Source organism: Clarias gariepinus, chromosome 28 (assembly GCF_024256425.1).
Source record: "Clarias gariepinus isolate MV-2021 ecotype Netherlands chromosome 28, CGAR_prim_01v2, whole genome shotgun sequence".
NCBI lineage: Eukaryota > Metazoa > Chordata > Actinopteri > Siluriformes > Clariidae > Clarias > Clarias gariepinus.
Window position 1 is genome coordinate 14,599,912 of NC_071127.1, and position 23,730 is coordinate 14,623,641.

The 23,730-nt window shown below is 38.8% G+C and overlaps 1 protein-coding gene across 6 annotated transcripts in view; it reads left to right on the forward strand.

The window, feature by feature from the left end:
- Positions 1–23,730, forward strand: part of ptprua (protein tyrosine phosphatase receptor type Ua) — a 307,016-nt gene that overhangs the window by 188,858 nt on the left and 94,428 nt on the right. For all 6 annotated transcript variants that reach the window (XM_053489812.1, XM_053489814.1, XM_053489813.1 and 3 more), the window contains exons 5-7: positions 10,201–10,316; positions 18,808–18,985; positions 23,167–23,460. In XM_053489812.1, the coding sequence (XP_053345787.1) occupies positions 10,201–10,316; positions 18,808–18,985; positions 23,167–23,460 (588 nt within the window). The remainder of the gene's footprint in view (positions 1–10,200; positions 10,317–18,807; positions 18,986–23,166; positions 23,461–23,730) is intronic.

The window sequence follows — 23,730 nt, forward strand, 5'->3', positions numbered from 1 at the left end:
CTTTGACATTTCGCAAGAGGATCCTTGCGTTGCCTTAGAAGCAGTTTCTTAAGGAGCTTCTTAGCTCGATCGTACCCCAAACAATAGTTTTTGGCAAACAAGTTGATATTAAAGATTACTTCCCTGATAACCATAAAGTGCTTTATTTTCCGTAGCAACTTTTGCTGCTCAGTGTGTTTCCCAAGGAAATTAAAACGACAATAAAAGGGATAAGAATCAACTAGGGACATAACATAAGCAGCAATAATAATAAAATATAAATAATTGAGAAACAAAACAGGGAAAACATAAGTAAGTGTAATAAAAAAAAGATGGAATCATAAAAACAGGGTTTCTGAAAGAAAACAAAAACAAGAAAAACATTAAATGAAGATACGAAAAAACTATATGAGTATTACAAACCAAAGAGGAAAAAATATAAATCCTCTAACTGGTTGAAATAAATTAAATGTGATTTTATCTTTAATGTCACAATGGTGGTAAAACTAAAGAGTTTAAAGTAAAAGAGGGTGACATACCTTTAGTAGATGATCAAAAAACAAAACATGGTGGTGGTTGTAACAGGTGTCTCCCAAATAGGATTATATGACACCATTCAATTTTTTTTTAAATAATACTTACAGTAATGCTTCTTATTTTCCGATCCATGTTTAATTTTTTTGTAAATATGCATAGACATTTATATTTTCATCAGATAAAAAGAGACACATTTGTTAAATTCAATTTTATTTGTATAGCACTTTTAACAAGGTCATTGACGCAAAGCAGCTTTACACAATCAAAAGAATTATTTAGGTTTGTATGGAATGTGAATCAAAATGGTCAGATGGTCCCTGATGAGCTAACCGAAGGCTACAGTGGTAAAACTCCCTGAGATGGCAATACAGTAGGAAGAAACCTTGAGAGGAACCAGACTCAACATGGAACCTCATTCTCATTTGGGTGAAACAGAAAGCAGGAATTTATGGAATTGTTGTTAGGTGGCAGGCAGTTCAGCATAACAGTTGATGTTAATTGATGTTAATATGGAGTCCAGGTAGTTATTGGAGACAGTTGCAATCTTGAACTATTGAGCAACCGCAGCCAAGTCAAGTCCTCGGAGAAACAGCCGTCAACACCAGTCAAGGCCAGAACCGTCTTTATGGTAGAGTGAAACAATCCACGGTCACCAGACGCATCCCAAAGAGACACACGGGGGAAAATGACTAAATCTCCAACCAGAAGATTCAAGATGGCGCCGGTGAGGTCGGCTGCCGTCACGACTGCTCCGACCACCTTTTCTTTGTTTTTGTTCTTTAAGTTAGTTTACAGCGTTTTAAAACCGGCAAAATTACCACCATGGGGTACATTAGTTATGATAGAGACACTCTTGTTTCTATTGGTATACAATGTACTCACAATTCGACGTTTTTAACTCCGGATCCGAGCTGGCCGAGTGAGATCCTGAGGGACAACAAAGGACGCGACGCGAAGCGGCGGCCCCGAGGAAAACGAGCCGGCGTCAGGAACAGGCTGAGAGCCCGTGCACACCGCACACCTCTGCCTAGCATCCTGCTCGCCAACGTCCAGTCACTGGAAAACAAGCTCGATGACCTCAGGGCCAGGATAAAGTTCCAGAGAGACATTCGGGACTGCAATCTCCTCTGCTTCACCGAGACATGGCTGAACCCAGCGGTGCCGGACCACGCCATTCAGCCGGCCGAGTTCTTCTCGGTTCACCGCATGGACAGGACGCGGGACTCGGGGAAGTCAAGGGGAGGCGGCGTGTGTTTAATGGTGAACAGCAGCTGGTGCAACAGCGCGAGCGTTGTTCCTCTCACACGCTCCTGCACACCAAACCTGGAACTACTGTCCATCATGTGTCGTCCTTTTTACCTTCCTCGGGAGTTTACATCGGTCATAATCAGCGCCGTTTATATTCCACCACAAGCGGACACGGACACTGCCTTATGCGAGCTGCATGAGGCACTCACACAGCAACAAACACAACACCGGGACGCTGCGCTTATTGTGGCGGGGGACTTTAATAGTGCCAACCTCAAACGCGCAGCGCCAAACTTTTATCAGCATATCACCTGCCCCACCAGGGGCGAAAGGACACTGGACCACTGCTACACAACGGTCAAGGACGGCTACAAGGCACAATCTTGTCCACCGTTTGGTAAATCCGACCACGCCGCCATCTTCCTCATGCCAAAATACAAACAAAGGCTGAAACAGGAAGTTCCGGTTCAGAGGGAGGTCGCGCGCTGGACGGACCAATCGGTGGCCGCGTTACAGGACGCACTCGATGACGCAGACTGGGACATGTTCAGAAACAGCTCCGATGGTGACGTCAGCGTGTTTACGGAAGCGGTTGTGGGATTCATCGGGAAATTAGCGGACGATACCGTAGAAAAAAAGACTATTAAAACGTTTCCCAACCAGAAGCCGTGGGTGGATAAAACCATCCGCGACGCTCTGAGATCTCGCACCGCTGCCTACAACACGGGACTCGCGTCGGGGGACATGGAACCGTACAAGGCTGCGTCATACAGCGTCCGGAAGGCGGTGAAAGAGGCGAAGCAGCGCTACGGGAGGAAACTAGAGTCACAGCTCCAACAGAGTGACTCTAGGAGCCTGTGGCAGGGATTGAGAACAATAACGGATTATAAAGCACCAACATCCGGTATGATAAACGCAGACGTGACTCTGGCAGATGAGCTCAACACTTTCTATGCTCGCTTCGAGGCTGCAGCTAAGGACGCTAGCGATGCTAATGCTAGCGGCGCTAACGGCTGCAGACAGGAAGTCACTGCCAGCACCGGAAGCGCGTTCATCATCACCGAGCATGACGTGAGGAGAGCCTTCAAGAGAGTGAACACCAGGAAAGCAGCAGGACCAGACGGCATCTCAGGCCGTCTCCTCAGAGCCTGCGCAGACCAGCTAGCACCTGTGTTCACTGAGATATTCAACATCTCTTTATCTCAGTCGGTGATCCCCACATGCTTCAAAGAGTCCATCATTGTTCCTGTCCCAAAGAAACCTCATCCTGCTTCACTCAATGACTATCGCCCTGTAGCCCTCACTTCAGTAGTGATGAAGTGCTTTGAACGCCTGGTCAGAGACTTCATCATCTCTTCACTACCAGACACACTCGACCCACTACAGTTCGCTTATCGTCCAAACCGTTCCACGGACGATGCAATCTCTCATCTCCTCCATACATCTCTCACTCACCTGGACACTCGGAGGGGGAATTATGTGAAAATGCTCTTCATCGACTACAGTTCTGCATTTAATACCATAATTCCCTCCACACTTACCACCAAGCTGGAGCACCTGGGACTCAGCTCATCTATGTGTCAGTGGATCTCCAACTTCCTAACTGGCAGACCACAGGCAGTAAGGATGGGCGGACATGTCTCAGCCCCTCTCACTCTCAGCACTGGAGCCCCCCAGGGTTGTGTTCTGAGCCCCCTGCTGTACTCTCTGTACACCCACGACTGCGTGGCCACTACCAGCTCCACCACCATCATCAAGTTCGCTGACGACACTGTTGTGGTGGGCCTGATCACGAACAATGATGAGACGGCCTACCTGGAGGAGGTTGGAAATCTGGAGAACTGGTGCCAGAGGAACAATCTCCTCCTGAACGTCAGTAAGACAAAGGAGCTGATAGTGGACTTTAGTACAAAGCAGGTGAGGAACTACCAGACCCCCGTCATCAACAGGAGCCCAGTGGAGAGAGTGGACAGCTTCAGATACCTCGGTGTTCACATCACGCAGGACCTGGCATGGTCCTGTCACATCAACACCGTGGTAAAAAAGGCCCGGCAGCGTCTCTACCACCTCAGACGCTTGAGAGACTTTAGACTGCCCTCCAAGGTGCTCAGGAATTTCTACTCCTGCACCATCGAGAGCATCCTGACGGGAAATATCACGACCTGGTTCGGGAACAGCACCATGCAGGACAGACGAGCTCTACAGAGGGTGGTGCGATCAGCTGAGCGCATCATCCGCATCGAGCTCCCTGACCTGCACTCGATCTACAACAAGCGGTGCTTGACCAAGGCCAGGAAGATCGTGAAGGACCTCAGCCACCCCAATAACGGACTGTTTACTCGGTTGCGGTCTGGGAAGCGATTCCGCTCCTTGAAGGCCAACACAGAGAGACTGAGGAGGAGCTTCTTCCCGCAGGCGATAAGGTCTCTCAACCACAACCACACCACTATGCAGAACTACACAATATTTTCATAATTGGTCAAATCCATCAATCTTCTTACATCCATGAACACTATGGACAATTACACGCTCACCTACCTTCATATATACACTACATGTCGTACGTTACATCCTGGACCATTGCACAAAGACACTTTAATAACTTTGCACACCTACCTTCACAACTACACTACATTTTACAGTTTTACGTTTACATCCTGGACCAGTGCACAAAGTCACTTTAATAACCTCTGCACTAAGACACTTTGTTCCATGCATATTTGCACACACCGTAAAGTATATTTCAATTTGCACAGTATATTTCTATTTTGTACATCCTATTTCTATTTTTATTTTTAGTTCTATTTTTTCATAGCACATTTCTATTTTTATTTTTAGTTCTATTTTTCCTAGTTTAATTTAATTTTGTAATTTAATTTCTATCGTATTTCTTTTATTCATATTTATTTCTTATTTGTAAAATTTAACTCTCTTCTAGGGTCAATGGCAGTCGTATAATACATTTCACTACATTTCGTACTGTGTATGTCTGTGTATGTGACAAATAAAATTTGAATTTGATTTGAATTTGAGAAGTAGGAGCAACATGTGTAGCTCGACAGAGAGAGGGAATGAGAGAGAGGGGGAAAGAGAACTGGAGAGGAGAGAGCAGAAGAGGAGAGATAACAGTTAGGTCTGGTCACAGTCACATACAGTAATGTATAATGTGAATGTATATTTAGTGTAGAGTGCAAGAAAGGACTCCATTAGGACTAACTATGACAGCATAACTGAAAGGGAGAGCCAGAAGGAAACACAGACATGAGGGGGAACTGAGATGTGAAGCAAACAATCACCTCACCGTCAACAAACCTGAGTGATCAGTGAGAGTGGGGAGGACAGATTCTAAACATACCAGTTCACCATAATACTCTACGTCCATGAGTCCCCCAGATCTGCTCCTTTACCTAAGGCAAATCTATTTATAAAAATGCTTGATTAAATAAATAGGTTTTTAGCCTGGACCTAAACACTGAGACTGTGTCTGAGTCCTGAACATTAATTGGAAGACTATTAGATTTAACATTAAAAGACATAAAATTGAAAAAGTGTAAAATTCTTAAGATATTGCAACATGAATACAAATGCAAATATGAATGATTATCATTTTAAATTATTATTATTGTTTGAAGCGAGGAAGTATAACACAAAAAAAAGCCATTTTTGGGGCGCATATAAAATCATCTCTTCAAAACAGCCAAAGTTAGTATCTTAAAATTTTTCATGCAAAATTGGTAACTTCCATGTTGCAGAAACTTCAAAATTAGCTTCTACACAATTTTTTTTTTTATTTTAGATATAATATAAAAAAATAGAATCAACACCAGTGCTGTGTTTTGGGCAAAATCGAGTATAAATTATAAGATGATCATCTGTAAAAAATAAATTGAAGAAAAAAAAATAATTGCATGCAGTTTTTTTGGAACATTAAAGCACTGAAGAAATAGGTACTGTCAGAGAGTTTTGAGAACCTGAAACTGGTTATGTCGGGATATCGCAAAGGGGCAAATTCAAGTGCTTAAACAAATTAAACTGTTCAAGATCTTGAAAGAGCAAGTAAACATGATCCGGTGTTGTTAAGGACCTTGTAGACGATGAAAAAAAGAGCTGATGTCACACTTTAATGTAAGAGTAAAAGGACCCCAGGGTGTGAGAGTGACAAAATGCTTTCGAGATAGCACTCACTTAGCCAATCCATGATTACCATGTGTTATTGATTGCAAGTTGCAATCGTGTTAAAATACAAGGCATCTGAAGGAGGGACAAGTAACTCACAAAATCTGAAAAATACTTTCCACAAAAAACCTACAAAAATGCAAATGAACTCAAACATTTTGTTTGTTGACGGGAGGAACTAATTTAGTTTAAAATTCTTCCAGTACAATGTGGACAAAAAGTGAATAGAACCACTTAATAAACCATGGGGTGGAGGACAGTCCTGGGAAATGTACAAGATTTATATTTCCACTTATTCTGGTTTAGAATTCCATCTCCTGGGATTAAATTCCAAACTGCATACAATGCAAAGCTAGTGCGCTATGTAAGGTCACACCAAGTAGAACCCTTGATCAGGGGTTAGAGAGGGATTTGAGATTCAGCCTTGCATTAGAAGTTAGCTTTGCAGCTCGGTGTTAACCGTAAACCCGAACAACATGGATGATTCAAATGCAATTAGAAGAAATAAATAGACAAAGCGCTGTTTAAGATGACATCGCGTTATCAAATGTGTTTCGAGTGTGGCTTTTGGCAGGCAGCTGCTCTCTCCGTGACTCTACAGTGACCTGCTTTTATGATCTCCGTGACCTAGATCATCACCTGTGACATGAAGTAGTACATATAATATAGTTAAAAGTCATAGTGCTGATGTGATCGACGTATATCAGGACTGATTGGATGGAATGCCTCTCATTTAATCAGATTACTTGGTCACAATTTACTGTTGTATAAAGTTAAGTTAAGAAATGATTTCTTTGCATATCCCAGTGTAACTGGGGTCAAAGCGACTTACTGAAGGGCCAAATGGCAACCTGGGACTTGAACGATCGACCTTCCTAACCTTCCCAGCACTCCGAGCTAACATTTCCCCAAAACTGCTCCCACCCAGGGGTCGCCACAGCGGACCAGATGCTCTTCCTTACACAACCCTCCCATTTTTCTAAACCGGGCTTAGGACCAGCACTGCATGAAATGACTGGGTAGTATTGGGAGCAGCAACCACCCCAGGGTTGGGGGTGCTCGAACTCGGATCCTCAGATACTTAAATCCTTAAATCAACAACCTAGAGCCTTAACCGCCACCACCCCCCTATTTATCTTTTTACCATGGACCATTATCAGAACTCCGAATTCAGGAACGAATGACCATTAGGAGACAGTGCGTCTTATTATGGATGTTGCCTCCTGCAGAGATTTTACACTGGCACATGGGTCGCCTATTTATCACTCAAACATTAATATTGGGGAGGTATTTTTGAGCTGCTCTGGCACTCATAGTAGTGCTAAATGCATTAATAAATTGTCAGAAACCATTACGATAGCTCACAGAGGATATATAAATGAATCTGATCGAAGTCTGAATGCAGCAGTCAATTTATAGAAAAAAAATAAGCTATTAAAAAGGCAATAACATTTTCTACAATGGCAGATTTGATAAGGCACTACTCAGGGTACCGATGCAGAACAAATTGAGAAAGCACTGTGTCCATTCAGTAGGGCCTGTTTTTTTCTTTACTCACCTCAATCTGTGTCTGGGTGCTTGTTATCACCCCGTTTCCAGATTTGTGCAGTCACGGATAACCGTCAACATTTCTATCCTGGTGGTTTTGAGTTGTACACAGGTCTTGCATGAATGTTGTCATTAGAGCTGAATGCCTTAAAATTGAGGTTGAAAAAAGTACTAATCAGCTGGTTAATAATGCAAGAAATCAAGCAGTCAATCAATCAGAGTAGAAGGCAATTTGAGACATTTTGTAAGGGAAGAAAAAGCTATTTTTTCTGAAATAAAAGGTCTCTTAGCTTATAATGATAGAAGGCAGAGCAGATGGCAGGATTAAATGAAACATAACGATATGCAAAGATAAAAATAATAAGGAAAGAAACATTTGCTAAACAGTAAGGTTACATTATTTCGGGAGATCAAGTGATCATAATTGACTCAAAAGTTAGGATTAAAATATTTACTGCAGTATTTTAAAAGAAACTAGGCCTATGATGTTGGCGAGATACGGCTCGACATTAGACACTAGGTTTTTTTTTTGTGTTGTTTTAATTTATTCATTAATTTTTTTTAAATTAAATCTTATAGGTTTAACCATTATTGTCTAAGAGTTTCAAGACTCTAGACAAAATCTAACTTAAAATAAACATATAATAAGCAAGAACATTGTCAGACCTTGGAATTTTTTTTAGTTCTTCATTCATATAAACATAAATAAACTTTATTGTCATTGTACTGTATAGTACAGGTACACAGCAATGGAATGCAGTTCTACCAGAAGTATATACATCAGTGCAAATATTGGCATTGTGCAACTATAAAATACTTCATTATAAGAATAATCTCAATTTATAATAATAATAATAATAATAATAATAATACAATAATAATAATCCATTTCTCGAGCGAGTTTTTAAGACAAAGCACATTTTTTCATAGGACATAATGTAATTGCAGATAATCTGTTCAAAAAAAACATAATTTTTACATCTAAAAACATTTTGAAAAGTTTGGTCACCAAAAAGTTCAAAACAAAACAACAAAACCGAGAACAAAATAACAAAGCTGAAAACAAAACAAAAAAAAATAAAAAAACAAAATAACACAACTCGAAAACAAAATTAAAAAAAACAAAATAAAAAATCTGAAAACCGAAACCAATCAGCGCTTTTCTAATTGCTGATCTTGAGTAAGTCTAATCAGCGGTATGAATTTATTTCGCAAACCACACCTACCTTTTTTGGTTTGTTGATTCTAACTGCTGATTGGAGTAGACATCTGTCACTCAAAACATACAGGAATGGCTGCAGTCTTGAGTGACAGAGGTCTCTTCCAATCAGCGATAAGAATTTAACTTACAATCTATACCTACCTTTTCCGGTTTAACTGAATTGTCGTGTTTTCTAATTTTGATATACTGTTTCTGGATATGTTATTAAGTTTTGTTATTTTGTTTTTAAATTTGTTATTTAGTTTTTTTGGTTTTGTTATTTTGTTTTTAAATGTGTTATTTTGTTTTTGGTTTTATTATTCTGTGTTCTAACTTGCTGTTTTTATTTTGGTTTTCTTATTTTGTTCTGGAATATGTTGTTGTGTTATTTTGTTTTTGGTTTGGTTATTTTGTTTTTTAATTTTTTAATTTAATTTTATTTGTTACCACTGTATATATGCAAATCTACAGTTATATGCATGTTTTACTGTATGGATTATAGGGAAAAAGTACAGTGTAATACAGTTGGCAGATGTTTAACAGATAAAAGGTATAAGTGGTTTAACGGTGTCGGTAGAGTTTAGCAGTGTGATGGTTGTGAGAAAGAAGCTGGACCTGAACCTGCTGGTGCGAATGTTCCTGTACCCTCTCTTGGATGGAAGGAGGTCAAAAAGTTTGTTACTTGGGAGGAATCTCTGATGATACTGTGTGCTCCGCAAAGACATCTACAGTAGGGCAGTGAAAGCTTTCAGTTACAAATAAAAATTTATTAAAACGCTTAAAACTTAAGCTGCACAGATCCGCAACGGCAAAACAGCGCAATAGGTCAATGAAGATTTTGAAATTATATATGTGCTTATACGGAATCTTTGCTGGTGTGCATTTGGGATATATTCATAGGTGGAATGAAAGTTATCATTACTTTTTATAACGTGCAAATTTTACCACTACCGGAATATGGGAACGACATCGCAAAAATGAACAACTCTCAAAATGAGCATCCATAAAAACACATGATCATGTATATCTGTGCTATTTCTTTGCCCATGTAATTCTTCGTTCAGTAATGTTTGTATAGTTGGTTCAAATTAAATAAAAGTCAGTTTTTCATATTGCCTATGATGTGTTAAAAACATAGTGTTACTTTATTGCACATATATATTACTCATACATTGCACAATCCTGAGCCCTATATATGTTTATTTAAAAATACAAACTTTTAAGAGCTACCTATTCCATACACATACATTTTAAATAAAGCAGAAAGCACAACCTTATTGGATCCCATGGTAGGGTAGTTATTTAGTAAATTAGCTAAAGTTACAGTGTCATATTGCGGTACTTTATCCAAAAGCATAATCATGTTTGTGATTAGTTACCCAGATTTCCCATTAACCAGGCCTTTGTTGACTCAGAAACTCTGCTCAATCAGCTGAATATTAATTTGCTTGTAATTTCAACAAAAAATTGCGACTATTCCTGAGTGTTTCTTTTTTTCCCACATTTCACAGATAAAGTGCCACACTTCACCAGGCTCGGAGATGTGGAGGTGAATGCAGGGCAGAACGCGACCTTTCAGTGTGTGGTTAATGGACGTGCATCCAAGATGGATCCCTTCACTATAGAGGTAAGAGGGAGGGGGAGAGAGAGAGACGGAGGGACAGACAGCAAGTGAAAAACAACGTATGGCAGTAAAGACATTAGGCTTTATTTAATCCATCGTTTAATAAGGTGCACAAATGGTTCTGTAAGCAAAACCAAAAATTAAGATAAAAAAAAACAAAAAAGACGAAAGTGCCAGACTTAGAAAGGCTTTGGAACGGCTAATCTGAATCTGATGATATTTATATTCAGATGAATCTTGATGTATACCATGTACACTAAAACCACCATGGCATAGCTGATTTGCATTTGGTGACGCCCAATAAAGTCCATAAAAGGCAAAGCCCACTATACTGAAATGGTGAACCAACAGTAAAAACACTTTACCAGGCTGGTGATTGGTTATTTAGTGCTTGCTCTAATAAAGTGATGATTTCAAACAACATGACTGGCTCCCATTGACAACGCAACTCTCTCTCTCTTTTTGACCAGTTTCGGCAATTTTCCAAGAAGGATTTGACCTTGTTGAGATGTTAAGTGATAGACGTTTTAAAAATGAAAGCAAATATAATACATGTGATTTGAATAGATTTCTTTTTAACGTTGCAAAAGTAAAACACTGGGCTTCAGTGGGCATCACCTATTTGCACAAAAGGCTTATGAGTCATGAGTAAATTCATCAAAATCAGGAAAAAAAAGCACACAACGAAAATACTTGTATTTCTTTATGATTAACCAAGCGGCCAAGAATGAGTCAGTTCTTGATATTTTGGATGCCATTTTGAATAGAGATGTAAGGGCTTTTAAGATTTTGAGAGTCAGAAAACAGAAGAAAACATAACACAGGATGGTCATAATCAGGACTTGCCACTGACAATGCCAGCAAGTGAGCGTGAATGCTTAGGTAGCCTTAAAAGCAGACAAAATGCCAGACAGAAATCGTGAGCATCGACAGTGAGGACATGTCTGGTACAACGGAGCACAGGCAGAACGCAGAAGGCAGAGAGCTCCCCGGTTAAATAGAGGCTTCATGAGGCATGAAACAACCTTCACAGGTGCTGTGTCCACTTCCAACTGTTTACTACAAACCCCACTGCGGCACTTCCAGAGATTTGTGTCCTCAGAGGTGTCCAGAGTGTGAAGGTCAATGTTCAGAAACAAGGAACGGTTACTGACATATCGGTTAAAGAGCTGGAGTATATGATAGGAATGCACTTGTAAATGTGTTATAATACAAATGTACAGTATGGTGTCAGGGTTTACTTGGACGACGGGACAAGGTACTCCTTTTGTCTAATTTTTGGAAGATTAGGACATTGTTGGACGCTTTCAGACAGAGTGTACCAATAGTTCAAGGGACGTACAACTCTTTGGATGAAGTGATGAATCTTGTTAAAGGGAAAACCATGTCCCAGGGTTTCCCCTTAAAGCTTTGCGTGAAAAGAAGAACCTCATGCATGACTTTGACATGTTCCAAGAGTAATCATGCCAAGTCTAAGCTTGGATTATCAAGAGATCTAGTAAAGAATGTTGCAGCAACACTTCATGCAGGACAAACCTACAAGGAATTCGCAGACAATTTCTTCACTTCTCTGCCTCAACTTGTCAAACTGCTTGAGCATGAAATCCAGTTTGTGGCAACAGTTCTCCCTGTGACTGTGCCAAACCTCTGGTAAGCAGAAGAGAACAAGCTGAGGAAACAAGGACATTGAGGTCATATTAGAGACAAATCACAACCTGCGTGCTGTGAGTTGGTACAACCATTGGTCAGGTACCCTTCTCTTCCATTTTGATGGTTCATATGCAGATGACCCAAGGTTTCCCAGTAGGACAACTCCACCAGGTAGTACAGTCAAGTGAGCCGCCCATCTTTTCAACTGATTCATGGGTGGGATCGATTTGTTCGATTCCTTCACAGCCAACTACAAGTCTCACAGTGGTGGTATTTGTACATTATTGGGCACACCATTATCCTTGGAGTGGCCATGCTTGGCTTGAAATACATGCGTGACTGTAGAACCCTGCAGATCCCTGAAAAAGAAGTCACTAATAGGATGCACTTCTCAGGCACAGCCATCAGCCGTCCAAATCAATATCTTTAAAAGAGGCAGTTCATCCATCAATAAGGCAAGAGCACAAAAACCTATGTGCGAAAAAGGTGGCCCACAATTCTTCCTGTCCTAATATTCTTAAGGATAATGTGGGGCACTTGCCAATGAAAGTTGAAAAAGAGTTTGCTGCAGGCACTGGAAAGATGGATATTCATCAACTGCACACATCAAGTGTGATATTCGATGGTGCTTTACAGGTCAGAGACCTGAAATAATAAGCATTCTCAGACATAAATCATTATGGTGTCCTAATGTTAAGTTCAACATTTAAATCTGAAAGATCAGTAGAGGGAAAATGTATTTTCTTAGATGTTTAACCATGCAAAAATGCATTATAGCTTGGCTTACGATTACAATTTAACTAAAAAAAAATCATTTGCTTTTCGTTTTTCTGTGTGTTTCATGTCAATTTCATTTATTTAAATCGATTGAAGTTTAACCAAAACTAAGGCAAGGGAGTCTGGAGCAAATACAGGAGGGGACTCTTTAAACATTTGAATGGTGCTTTAAAGAGGGCCATACTGCAATGGTTCCCATCAACATTGATCGAGTGGATCACCTGATCCTTGAAAATCAACAGATAACTTGTCACCAGCTTGTGAAAAAGTCTTCCATTATTTATAAACACTAACTTGAAGTCATTGCCACATCCCCTATAAAGTCCTGACCTCTCTAAGCATGGCATAGTAAGAAAACTTCTTGATGCTATTTAGCAATTAATGAAACTCTAGAGTAAAGTAATTTTTAATTTTTACAACCGAAAACTCTAGGTCCCTGTTTGACTTGAACACGCCTACAGTGATGAGGAATTATTTTGGTGTGACAGAGGCCCTTAGAAAAATATAATATAACAATAAATGATATAATCCTATATTCACTATACATATACTGTATATTAAAGCAGAAGCTTTTTGAATGCATTAATTACTTGAAGCAGTTTCAGTAATGAAGACCTACCTTGGCCGGTGCGCTCCTGTGGCCCATTAAGCCTGTGTTTTTCTGCCGTTTGATGCTGGAGAGGTTGTTTTGTGGCAGAATTATTTCAGCTCTTACTTTGATCCTTAATTCTTCGCGAGAGCTCCGGCTTGCCTGATGGACTCTTTGCAGCTCTGCTTTGTGGTTCTTCAAACAGAACAAACTAATAAGCTTTCATGTTGTATTTTTTATTTTTTTTGTTTGGTTAGAAAAATCTCAGTAAATGTCTAAAATCTACTTTGCACTTTAGTTTTCTCTCTTTGTTGGTGTCGTGTTTCCTTAAGAAAAAAAAAAAACATGAATTGAAATAACCGTGTTGCTTAGAGCTGTGAATCTTGGGTACACCGTCAATTCAGTTTGATTTGATTTCGGAGAATTACAATTTTTTATCCGATTCAGCAAAACGAATGCTTGTAAAAGTTTTCATACACCTTAAACTTTTCCACATTTTGTCACGTTACAACCATAAACGTAAATGTATTTGATTGGGATTTTATGTGAAAGACCAACACTAAGTGGTACATAGTTGTGAAGTGGAATGAAAATGATAAAAAAGGTTGCATGCATTTATATTCGGCCCCAATAATTAATGGAACCACCATAAGGTAATAGCTGCAAGTCTTTTGTGCAGAGTGTGCTATTTTAGTCAAATAGTTAATTTTTGGTCTTATATGACCAAAGCACCTTCTTCCACATGACTTGTCGCAAACTGCAAACGGGTCTTCTTATAGCTTTCTTTCAACAATGGCTTTCTTCTTGCCACACTCCCACAAAGGCCAGATTTATGGCGTGCACGGCTAATAGTTGTCCTGGGGACAGATCCTTTCCCCCTGAGCTGTGGATTTCTGCAGTTCCTCCAGAGTTACCACGGGCCTCTTGGCTGCTTCTCTGATTATTGCTTTCCTTGCCCGGCCTGTCAGTTTAGGTGGACAGCGATGTCTTAGTAGGTATGCAATTGTGTCATACTCTTTCCATTTTTGGATGATGGATTGAACAATGTTCTGTGAGATATTCAAAGCTTGGGATATTTTTTTTTATAACCTAACCCTGCTTTAAACTTCTCCTAACCTGTCTGGTGTGTTTCTTGGGCTTTATGATGCTGTTTGTTCACCAATGTTCTCCAACAAACCTTTGAGGGCTTAATATAATAAACCAATTATTTAACAGAATACTGTACATTCACACACCCAGAAACCTATCAACCTAGACTAAATGTCTAGGGGGAAACCAGAGAATCTGGAGGAAACACCCCACGCATGGGAAGATCTTGCAGAGATTCAAACTTCCAATGCTTTAGGTTTGAGGTAAAAGTGTATCAGTGAGCCACCATGTACCCTTTAAAGCCATGGTGTACGAGTATCTGAAGTGCGATTACACTACATGCATAACACCAGATGTGTTAACACAGGTTCATCACAAGTGGGAGAGAAAAGTTTGTAGTTTTTATGTGTGTATACAAAGAGATGGTGATCATGTAAAGGAGGTTTTGTAGAGAAAAAAAGAAGTAATTTCTCTTTAAAAAAAGTAGTATGTATGGAGACTTTTGAAACACCCTTTAGAATGCAGTGGTGAAATGTTTTGACAATTTTAATTTATGATAAATACAATAGAGAATTTGATTGAACATTGTATTTTTATAAATTTACATTTAGGCATTTGGCAGACGCTCTTATCCAGAGCGACTTACATTTTTATTTCATTACACTTCTGAGCAGTTGAGGGTTAAGGGCCTTGCTCAAGGGCCCAACAGTGGCAACTTCTGAACTGTAGTCCAATGCCTTAACCACTGAGCTACACCTGGCCCGTAACTGTATAAATACAGTTAGTCCCCGACTTATAAACATCCGAGTTACAAATTTCCGCAGATACTGTATGAACCTACCACGGTTGTATGAACATTAGTAGATGCAAAAAAAATCTCGGAAGTGGGTCACGTATATTGTACAAAAAATAGACACTGCAATGCACCAGATACAAATATTTACAATTATATACAATATCATCAGTGTCAAAGTAAATGTATAAAAAGTCCTGTATATTGTATGTGTGTGCGTGTTCAAGTTCAAGTAGGCTTTATTGTCACTTCAACCATATACAGTTAGTACACAGTGAAACGAAACAACGTTTCTCCAGGACCAAGGTGCTACATGCAACATAAACTTACAACATAAATTAACAGAGAAGCTAAACTAGCTAACTAAGATGCCTAGTTAGCTGGGTAGCAGAGACAAGACAGATAGTCCTAACATAAATTACAACATAAATTAACAAAAACTTACTAACTAAGGAAGACTATCTACAGGTTTTACAGACAACAGACAACATAAAGTGCACGTGAAAATGTGCAAACGAGCAACAACAGTGTGGGGGGTGCGGGAGAAATGAGTCTTCCTTACCGGTTTCAATGAATCAGTCTAGGAGCACAATGATAATAAAATGAAAATAATTCTTATTAAAAAAAAAAAAACAGCTCTAAGACAAAATGGCATCTGGTATTCCCCTTCGTGATTTAAAGGCGCAGAGACAACATTGTGTGACGTTAAGTACTTTTTAGGCGCAGTTGCGGTTTATGGCCAGAGTGGGGGATGAGGTCAGAGATTAAGTCAAGTGGATTGGTATGCTTTACACTGCATATTCATGTGAAAGCCATATAAGACTCACTTTGTCTGACTTACGAACAAATCCAACTTACGAATATGCTCCTGGAACTAGTTTGTAAGTCGAGGACAACCTGTACTGAATACTGCACTGCATGATGATGCAGTGTGCAACTTTGCTGGTTTGATCTTTTGCATAGCTTGTCTCTCTGGAGGACTCCTATTGTTTGTGTGAGTTTCTTCTGGGGTTCTCCAGTTTTCTCCAACCTTCCAATAGGTGTTCAAAGGTGGATAAGCTATGTGTGAATGTGGGTGTGCATGGTACCATGTGTCTTTAAATAAGCAGAAAATGAAAAAAAGTACCAATAAAGGGACAAATAACACCAGAAGTTGGTACCAAAATATACGGTTGGACAAAGAGGCTTGAGGTGTAGGTATGGACAAAAGTAAAAGGAGGAAAACAATCATACATCTTTGCATTTATGTTCGACTGAATCGAGCAATCTGTGAGAAAGCAATAAAGAAATGTGCATGTGTCAAAACATTTAAGACAGTGTCTACGACCTATGACTAATCATTGCTAGGTCTGAGTAGAAAAGCTGGTTTGTGTGTGTGTGTGTGTGTGTGTTTAATTGAATCTACAGTATCTCTCTCTCTCTCCTCTTAGTTTAAAAATGACCGGAAGACATTAAAGAAATGTGCAAGTGTCTATCTAATGATAAAGTGAGCATTAGAGTAAGAGTTAGAGGGCAGGAAATGTGAGCAATGAATGTGCTCTGACATTTATGAATCTGCTCTCCAGCCCCTCCAACCTTCCTGTCTATCAGCCTGACATTTGCTTTATTCCCTGTTGCACGTGTTTTCGAGCTGTCCTGCTTGCGCAATGCAGGCTGAGTGGACTGTTGAAATATTCACGCCAGGCACTTCTAATACGCACTACTTCATAAAGACACAAAAATAATAATCATTTTGCTTATTTAAAAAAAAAATCTAATTTGTTACTTCCGAACACCATGTCTGATGTTCAGGTTTAAAAAGAACTTAAAAAAAAAAAGGTCTATGAAAACCTTTATATAACATGCTATATGTGTGTGTGTGTGTGTGTGTGTGTGTGTGTGTGTGTGTGTGTGTGTGAGTTCTGATTACAATTATAACCGACTTAAGATGTAAATTTTACTACTACTGGATTATTTAAATAAATAATTAAAATGATTAATACTATTATTATTGTCATAGAAACAACCGAAAACAACAATAAAAACATTTATGTCATGTTTGTATAGTCCGTTAAAATGTAATATAATTGAGTTAATAATAATGTTTATTTATTTTAAAAAAAGGATATGTTACTCTATACTTCTATACTGTACAATCCTAACCCCTATATATGTTTTTAAAAATAAAAATTATGTGTAAAATAAAACAATGGATGAAGTGCTGTGAGTATTAAGGGCGACCAGTAAAAAAAATTAAATAATAAAAACAGTTTAATAATAAACTTTATTTATATACAGTATATTTAAACTTTAGTAAACTTCAGCTTACTTTAAAAGCTGAAGAATTCTTTTATTGTACACCATCCTTCCTAGTGACGGCTTTAAGGTCTCTACTGGAAGCATGACATATTTGCCAAATTTTTATGACTTAACCCTTAAAACTCAAGTGGCATGGATCCATGCCGGCAACAGAGCATAGGTCTTTGACGATTAAAAAAAAAAAAAAAGGAACAAAAAAATGTGATTATACAGAAGCCTTGCTGTGTTAACGGGAAGGCTTTAGACATCGAATTGTGCATTTGTGTTTTCGGAAATGTCAGCTAGAATAAAAGTTATTATTATTGTTATAACATGAATTTTACTGTCTCCGGAATATGGGAATGACGTCGAAAAACCTTTAAAAATGAGCACGTTACTGTGTTATTATTATTATTATTATTATTATTATTATTATTTTGGGGGCTCACAGAAACACCCCAGAAAACAACCATTAATCATGTATCTGTGCTATTTCTTTGCCAAAGCGTTTTTACATTTTGCACTCAGTCTTTGCACTATGTTGATAGTTAAAATAAAATAAAATTCGGTTCATCATGTTGCCTATTTTGTCCTTTAAAAAAGAATATGCAACTTTATACCGCACGATATGGGTATTGCTGGCTTAGTAGTGGATTTCTCACCTGCAGTGTGGAACGCCCGGGTTTAATTCCCACCCAATGCCCAAACCCCAGCCACTGCACACAGTGCCGGTCCCAAGCCTGGATAAAATGGGATGGTTACGTCAGGAAGGGCATCTGGCGTTAAACCTGTGCCAAGTTGTTGTGCGGATCGGATGGTCTTCTGTTGCAACCCCTCTAAGGGAGCACCAAAAAGACTTCAAAAACAACTCTATATTGCAAAATCATAAGCACTATGTACTGTATATTTATATATATATAAAAAAATAACTAAAAAAGGCTACAGACCAACATGGATACGTACATTTGATTTACATGATTGCCTGCAATGAAAAAAAAAAAACACATTCGGCATCTGCAGTCGGAATGAATTGATGTGTTAAGATGCGTTTCCCTGCATGTAGACACAGATGGAATAATTATAGCATCAGCATTTGGTTCATTCTCTTCTTTTAATAGATAAATAGAATAGTCTTTTTGCTCTACCAAAAAAAAAAGTGGTTTAGTTTAATTTAAGTCCAAGTTATTATGACTGAGATCTAATTAAGTTTTGGTTTAATTCCCAAATATTACAATTTGTATTTCCAGAATGTGTAATACGAATTTCTTTCTTTTTCTCTCTCTCTCTCTCATTCTTTCTCTCTCTCCCCCTTTTCCCAGAGGCATAATGGTCTTCTAATGGTGCCGTATTCACTCACATCATCAGTCGGCGAGCGTCGTTTGGCTGCATGGTTTCAGATAGATGGAGCTCAACGGAGCGAGCAGGATCTTTATCGCTGCATCACACAATCTTCTTATGGAGCGGCTGTATCCAACTTCGCTGAACTCATTGTCAGAGGTATTACCGCACTTACGCGTATACATATGTACACTATTAGATGGCATTTTGTCCCCAGTTTGGTCGCCAGCCAAGCCACCTTTTCCTATTCAATAGCTTAACGACATGACAATTACTAACCGGATAGGACGTGATTCCAACCTGGAATCGCTGCTCATTCTGCATCACAGCTCAGCGTAACACAATCAGAGGAAAACATTGTCTATTCCCGCTTACAATTGCCGTGGAGAGAGAAAAAAAATATGCCCTCCTTCTTAACCAGAGAACACAGAGCTGTGACTCTAAATCGTTACCCAAAAAAAAACCCCAGTTGTCTCATTGTTTCCACGGTTTATCAGCACCACACTTACGATCATGTCATACCTACAGTACGTACACATTTTTAATCCTTTGTAAATCACTACTCCCACTCCGCTCGTAACGATTTAATAACACAGAAGTGTCTTGTATGTAGGCGAGTGTGGAGGTCGCTTTGTGTTCTGATATCATGGCAAGAAATGTTATAATATTTAAAGATCAGTGACTCATTTTCTCTCTCTCTCTCTATTTCCCTCTCTTCTTTGTTTTGCCTTGAACGTTTGACTCACTGCGTCTTCTTTCTCTTTTTCCCTTTGATAACAATACCACTCACAGATCTCGCAGTTCTCCTACACTGTTCACTTTGCTTACATCAGTAAAAAAACAGCATGCAGCGCATACTTTGTATACTGCTTATCCTCTCTTGCTGATCATGCTGACTTCCATTAGTCCTGTAGCTGTTGCCGGTAATTAGAGGTCGACTTAAGTTACGGTGAAATACCACCGAGTCGCATACTGGTTTAATGCCGTGCTATTTCCCTGTAGTGTACTTTATTATACTGTAAGCGCAGCTTCCATTATACAGTATGCAGTGGCATCCATCAGGTACGCAGCAATTAATCATGAATAGTTTGCAATTAATGACTGACTGAAGGCTGTTCTACTGGCAGGCATGAATGTTGATATAACCATTTTGTTTTTGCAAATAAGAATCGCTATGTGTCTCATTATCTGTCTATAAGAACAGAACTTTCTTGATGTAGCAGTAAATGGTCAAATATACTTGAGATTTATTGATTTATTGATTTTTTTTAGTTAATTAAGTTTTTTTGTTCAGGTAAACATTTAAACCTTAATGAGCTGAACAACTTTCGCATTGCATGTCATGGGCTCTGCTCAACAGAAGGATGGTTATTTTGGGTCATTTGCAAAACACACCCAATGGAATTTGATGTACTCCTCCTAGGGGATTTATACGATCACCACCAAACCAGGTTTATGTGATGTAAAGACAATAAGAATGCAAAATTGTGAAGAGATTTTTATTATATCAAACAGATCACTCGTGGCGATACCTTAAACTTCACGTGCGCCAGAGCGGTAATGGCAAAAGTGCTTGGGCCCGTTTATCATTGCTTGCAATTTTTGCTGTTGTTTCAATCAAAGACAGCATGGCATGTAATTATCTACGTATTTTTAACCCTTTGACATTTTCCTTAACCTTTTGTACGTCAGTACTGTATATAATAAAGAAAAATGTTGAACTTAACCTAAATTAGCAGTCTATACCACTTGGTTAAGGTATTCAATGCAAAAAAATTGCATTGATTAATAAAAAATAAATGATGATACTGTGTCTTTAAATAGTGCCCCTGTTTAATCCCCTCCAAGTATACCAAAAAAAGTTTTTTTTGGTTTGTGTAAATTTTACTTTTTTTTTTTTTTTTGGGTTTGGGTGGATTTGGACATTTAATTGTATTTTTACCATAAAGTGATGTCTCAACCATTCGGAAGAGGCCTATCCCGGATGTTAAAACGTTACATTAATAGTTACATTTATTAAAAAATGCAAAAGGAAAAATCCCTTTCTTTGGTGAGGATATTAATGGATTAACACATTTTAAATATAGCCATATTTACTGTCTATTTTATTGTCCTGTTTCATGAGACGTATGGTTTCCTGTGGTATTCCTGGTATTGTGGCTGCAATGGAGGCCAGTGGACAGCGCAAACATTACTTCAACACAGTAATGGCTAAAATGTCCTGATGTAGTTGCCCTTTCCGTATTTTGGTGCTGAAGGACTGACACGGAAGTATAAGTCATATTGTTTTCATAATGTCCAAATGCTTTTTTTTCCCCTTCATCTGTTTGTTTCCCCCATCCATGTCCATTTAGGGGCTCCATAGAGAAGTTACCTGTTCCTGAAATTGCATTATGTAAAATCAGTGTTTTACATATTCCGTGTAGTTTTACGAGTAACACAATCACCCAGTGACTGTTTCCTAATTTGATGGCTGTACTGTATACTTCCACTTCACTTATTCTAACCTAATTTGGCAGTGCATCACAGAAGCCCTTGAGCCTAATGTAAAAGCCCCATGTACCCTGTAGTGTTTGTTATGAGATCAAGTCGGTAGACCGGTTAGCTGCACGTAGACGTAAACGAAAATAACCAGCTGGCACACGCGATCAGTCGTGCAAATAAAGCCTTATTCTGCTTTATTTGGCAGTTTTGCAAGCGTCACTTTGCTGTTTTAAATGCTTTTGTGACTCAACGTCTACACAGAGCGTAAATAAATGTTCTGTAAATTATAAGTGGCGCACACACACGCACACACACAATAAAAGTGGCATACCATATACACAAAGAGAAAGGCTTTGGGAATAATCCCATTGTGAAATATACTGTATAATAGAGAAAAGAATTAAGACTAAGCTTCACTTTAAAAGCAGTGTTCTCATTTACCCTTTACAGTCTTTATAGGCACACTATAGTCTTCTTAGTTTTTTTTTTTCATTATTATTTTTCATTTATTTTAATGGTATCATAAGCCAGACATGTTTGATGACCTTTATCTGATTTGACAGTTTTGCACTTGATTTCCTGGTTTAATGCACATTATACAACAATTAATTCCGACTCGAGTAATCTAATTGAATGAGAGACATTCCACGAATGGTGATAATAGATGATAACAGCACTTGGGTATTTAACTACCACTTTGTGTCGCAGGTGCTCTAATAACCGTTCATTCCACAAACTGTTTGTTGACAGCATTAGTGAAAATAGATTGGTACTGTCCATGGTACTGTGAAGAGAGCAACTGCCTGGCAAAACTCAGATTTAAAACCAGTCACAAAACCAGTCGCAAAACCAGTTTAAAACACTTTTCCGCCAAAAAAAAACACATCTGATAATGTTATACCATCTTATACAACACTCCCTTCTTAATAATTTCTAAATAATAATTTCTAAATAAGTTTCTGAGTTGTCCTGAATTGCCTCTGTGAATTTTTTTAAGCCTAAGGCGAGAACCCTGGAACTGAAATGGTTGCCAATAAAACTTGTTGTTAGGTGTATGGGCAGATCTAAACCATACCTTCATGTAAATAAGTGTATGGATGTATTACATTTGTGACCCAGGATAGACTGGTATTCCCAATTTCGCGACTGTAAGTGGTGCTGAGATAGGCATCAGGGCCATTATGATAAAGTTTAAAGTTAGGAAATATTCACATACTTGCTTAACACGACATTATTATCCCTTTAACCTTCTTCTCAACCTTTTGGTAGAGCGCATTTAAAGTCACTGTATCATATTAAACAAATGTGTGGAACTTTACCTGATTAAGCGATCTCTACCAGTTGGTTGAGGTATGCTATGCTGAACATCCATTAAATGATGCTGCGTCTTTAGTGTCTCTTTTTTTAAAAAAAAGTGAATCTAATAGCCCAAATCACCTAAAAAGTTAGCTTTTTATAGGGTTTTTTATTAAATAAATATATATTTATTTAATAAAAATAAATATATATGCTGTACAATAAAAAAAAATTATCCTTTGCATGCTTGCTCATATTTTGATTATATTTTGCCTTCAGAAAGAGAAAGTGTCTTAGAGACAGAAAAGCAATAGCAGTTCGCTACCTGTACCCAGCTACAGGTGAAATACAAGTATGTGTTAAACCATACTGCCAAGGCTACATATAATTTCTGTTTGAAAAATGGGTGAGATATATGGGTCTTATATTGGCATTATAAGCCTGAAAACTAAAAAAAAAAAAAAAAACTTGACGAGGCTGATTGATTGATTAAGCAAACCTAAGAATTATTTTATCTCTAACCTACGTTACTTTCCCTTTTTTTTTTTTTCTTTATCTAGTCCCGCCTACCCCAATAGCCCCACCACAACTGCTGAGGTCAGGCCCCACTTACCTAATCATTCAGCTGAACACAAACTCCATAGTGGGTGATGGGCCGGTGATTCGCCGTGAGATCGTCTACAGAGCCAGCCATTCTCCTTGGTCGGAGACTCACGGTGTCAGCTCTCTCACCTACAAAGTTTGGCATCTGGAACCGGACACGGAATACCGTATCAGCGTTCTCCTCACCCGACCTGGAGAGGGTGGAACTGGACCGCCTGGACCGCCTCTGATCAGCAGAACTAAATGTGCTGGTGAGTGAAAAATTAAAAGGTCTTATAGGTCTCTTCAAGGTAACACAGGTTCCAGAGCTTCCCCAAAGTGTGTGTGTGTGTGTGTATGTGTTAATGATCCATTTAAAATAATCCCCAGATAACGTAATCTCCATTACAAAGTCCCTGTTTCACTCCTCTTCCAGATGTGCTGTTTCACTGTCTATGTAAATGAGCTACTGCTGAGCCACACCCCTTCAGAGAATAGCAGAGCTGAGCAACAAGATGGGAGAGGATATCTCCTTATTTGAT